The following is a 2653-nucleotide window of genomic DNA, read 5'->3' as shown; positions in this document are numbered from 1 at the left end:
CGTTCGATTCGAGTATAAGCTCGTCAAAATCGGAGACCGTTTGGTAACTCAAATTGTGGTTTGAACCTTCCAAAAGCACTTCGGGTCCATGATTCGGACCCATTTGGGCTTGAATTGGGTCGAATTTGGTGTCGTTGAGTTCGTATTTTCTAGACGCTCAGTTCGACTATAAGCTTGCTGAAATCGGAGTTCGGGTGCTCTCGGAATTAATTTTTGAAGTTTCCAACTAGCTTTTGCCTCGAGATTCGTGCCCGATCAAGTTATTCTTGTGATGCCGTATCAATAATATATTTGTTATTAGGATTCTAATGCATGCATAAGCACATGTGAAATAATAATAATAATGATAATAATAATAATAAATTCTCAAAAAATACAATAGATTGATGAAGCTGTCTCAGATATAGCCGTACAGCTAGCTCGATCTCACCCCAGGAAAAATCCTTTCGGCAAATCCCACAAGACACCAAACCTATTATTCTTCCAATTATACTCTAACTAGATCAAAACCAAACCAACACGTTCTTTGCCCATCATTCTCCTTCGATCTAAGCCTCTGCAGCGCATGAAGGACTAGTTGTGTCGACCATGACAACTCCGCCGGCGGTGTTCAATGCCCGAAGATAGCATGTGTTATCATCCCTGTATTTATAAGATGATCGCGTGGATCCACTGCCCCAAACCGGATCTTCACCACGCATAAGAGCCGAGCCCTCAGCATCCTGACGATCAGTGAGCGTGCTTGTCGTCATTGCTTGCCCTTCGCTGAGAACCACTGATTCGAGAAGTTGGTGGAAAAGCCTTGCTTTTCGGAACACAGACCCACCTGCTGCGCTAACGCTAGTTGTTTGAACTTGAAGCGGTGCTTCAACTAGCATTTGTGCGCGCCCTAAGGTCTGATGCCCTCTGGACATCTCAACCATCATCCTCTCTTTATTATTCACCTCCACCTGCCAGGATTATGTGATTTTTTAATCTTATTTAGTTCTTCTAATCTATCTATAAATTTGATCATCAATTTATTCAAAATTTCATATTTAAACTCTATTATCATGAATTTTTTATAATAATTGAAATCTTAAAATATACCTGCGTCACAGCTCCGCGGTTCTGGACCTCGATCTGGCTCTTGAACTTGATCTTTTGGCGCACCGCAGTGGTAATATTACCGCGCGAAGAACTGACCCACCCAGTAAACTGCCACAGCCCCTCAGCATTTATCTCCGACTGCCCATCCAAATTCCTCCACTCGGCGTTCCGGTTCACCTTCAGCGGCGGCACGTAATAATGCACGAGCCCGGCCCGAACCGCGTCGGACCAGAGGTCGACCCATACGTGCAGATTAGCACTAACCAGCCAATAAGCCTGAGCGTCTCGAACCCCCAATCCAATCTCATGGGTTCGACCGTCAAGAAGAAGACCGAGAAAGGGGGTTAAGTCTAGGTCATAAGATGGCATATCGAAGGCTCCAATGGCGGCCACGGGAGACCAAAAGAAAGGGTTTATAGAGCGGGGGTATATAACTGGGAAAGGTATGTGGCCGCCGGCGAACTGGCCGTCGATGTTGGCATAGAGTTGGCGGAGGCCACCGTTTGCGCGGGGGGTGGAGAGATTAGTGCCGGGGGAGCGGTTGAGGTAAGAATTGCGTAGAGGGTTTGTGTACCAGAACTGATCGTCTCCGTGGTAGGAGACGAAGATTTCAAGAACGGCGCGGTAGGCGTTCATTGGTAATGCGAATGGGGCCGTTTGGATGTGGGTTTCGTTGTTGATGCGGAACCAGAAGCCGTTTGAGCCGAGATAGCCGGTAGGGTTTGAGATCGGGAGGATGATATCGGCGGGCTCGTGGTAGAGGGAGCGGGTATTTGGATGGGCGGCGGCTGCCGCGGCTGTGGTCGTGGTGCTGCCGCGGTAGAAGTGGAGGGAAACGTTGGCGGAGTAGACGCCGGGGAGGTGGGTGGGGGAATCTGAGTTTTCGAGCATCATGGAGATGATACCGCGGCCGCGAGCAGCGGTGTAAGAAGGATCGCCAAGGCGGCGGAGAATGGCGGAGTAACGCGAGATGTCTTTGCGGACGGTCCAGAAGGCGCCGGGGGCCATTGGGAGAGGGGTTATGGTGCGGAGGATCTCGGAGCCGTCGATCCAAATGGCCGCGATGCGTTCGCGTTGGAGATCGGAGGCGGAGACGGAGAGTTCGAGGATGACGCGAGTCCAGGGGAATGGGCATTCGCGGGGGTGGGTGTAGTTGGCAGAGGCAGGAGGGGAGCCGGTGGTGTCTGTGAATTCCTGCTGGAGGACGAGGACGGAGCATTTGGGGATTTGGCCTGCTAGGGCGGCTGGGGGGAGGGTGGGGTCTAGGTGTTCGAGGCTGATGCTGGGAATAGGGCCTTCGCTGTGGGTAACTATGGGGAGGGATACCATGAGGAAGAAGATGGAGAGATACTGACTATTCATCGTTATTTCAAGTTCTAATCCAAGGGCGAGGGTGAGAGAAAAACGAGCTCGCCGGCGTGGTAGATGCTCTTGGCAGCGGCCAGGGTTCAGAATAAATAGGAAGAAGAAGACGAAGATGGAGTTATTTAAAATGTGCTTTGCGATTCCTTCATTTCTTCTGCTCATTACAGGTTTATTGGAGGAGAACAAATTGGCAATGGAA

At 50.2% G+C, this 2653-nt stretch overlaps 1 protein-coding gene across 1 annotated transcript; it reads right to left on the bottom strand.

Moving 5' to 3' along the window:
• Positions 1-359: 359 nt before the first annotated feature.
• On the bottom strand, positions 360-2653 carry LOC110102563 (peptide-N4-(N-acetyl-beta-glucosaminyl)asparagine amidase A). Its single transcript, XM_020830941.2, has 2 exons — positions 1090-2653; positions 360-950 (listed from the first exon to the last, which is right to left on the bottom strand). The coding sequence occupies exons 1-2, from the start codon at positions 2614-2616 to the stop codon at positions 549-551; spliced, it is 1929 nt and encodes a 642-aa protein (XP_020686600.1). The 5' UTR covers positions 2617-2653; the 3' UTR covers positions 360-548.

The sequence above is a fragment of the Dendrobium catenatum genome, unplaced genomic scaffold (assembly GCF_001605985.2).
Source record: "Dendrobium catenatum unplaced genomic scaffold, ASM160598v2 fragScaff_scaffold_716, whole genome shotgun sequence".
NCBI lineage: Eukaryota > Viridiplantae > Streptophyta > Magnoliopsida > Asparagales > Orchidaceae > Dendrobium > Dendrobium catenatum.
This window is presented reverse-complemented; position numbering and strand designations above follow the sequence as displayed.

Excerpts from the sequence above, each read along its gene's own strand:
- LOC110102563 (XM_020830941.2), bottom strand. The coding sequence starts at position 2,616 with ATGAGCAGAAGAAATGAAGGAATCGCAAAGCACATTTTAAATAACTCC. Across the intron at positions 951-1,089 it reads ACCGCGGAGCTGTGACGCAG|GTGGAGGTGAATAATAAAGA; the intron begins GTATATTTTAAG and ends TAATCCTGGCAG.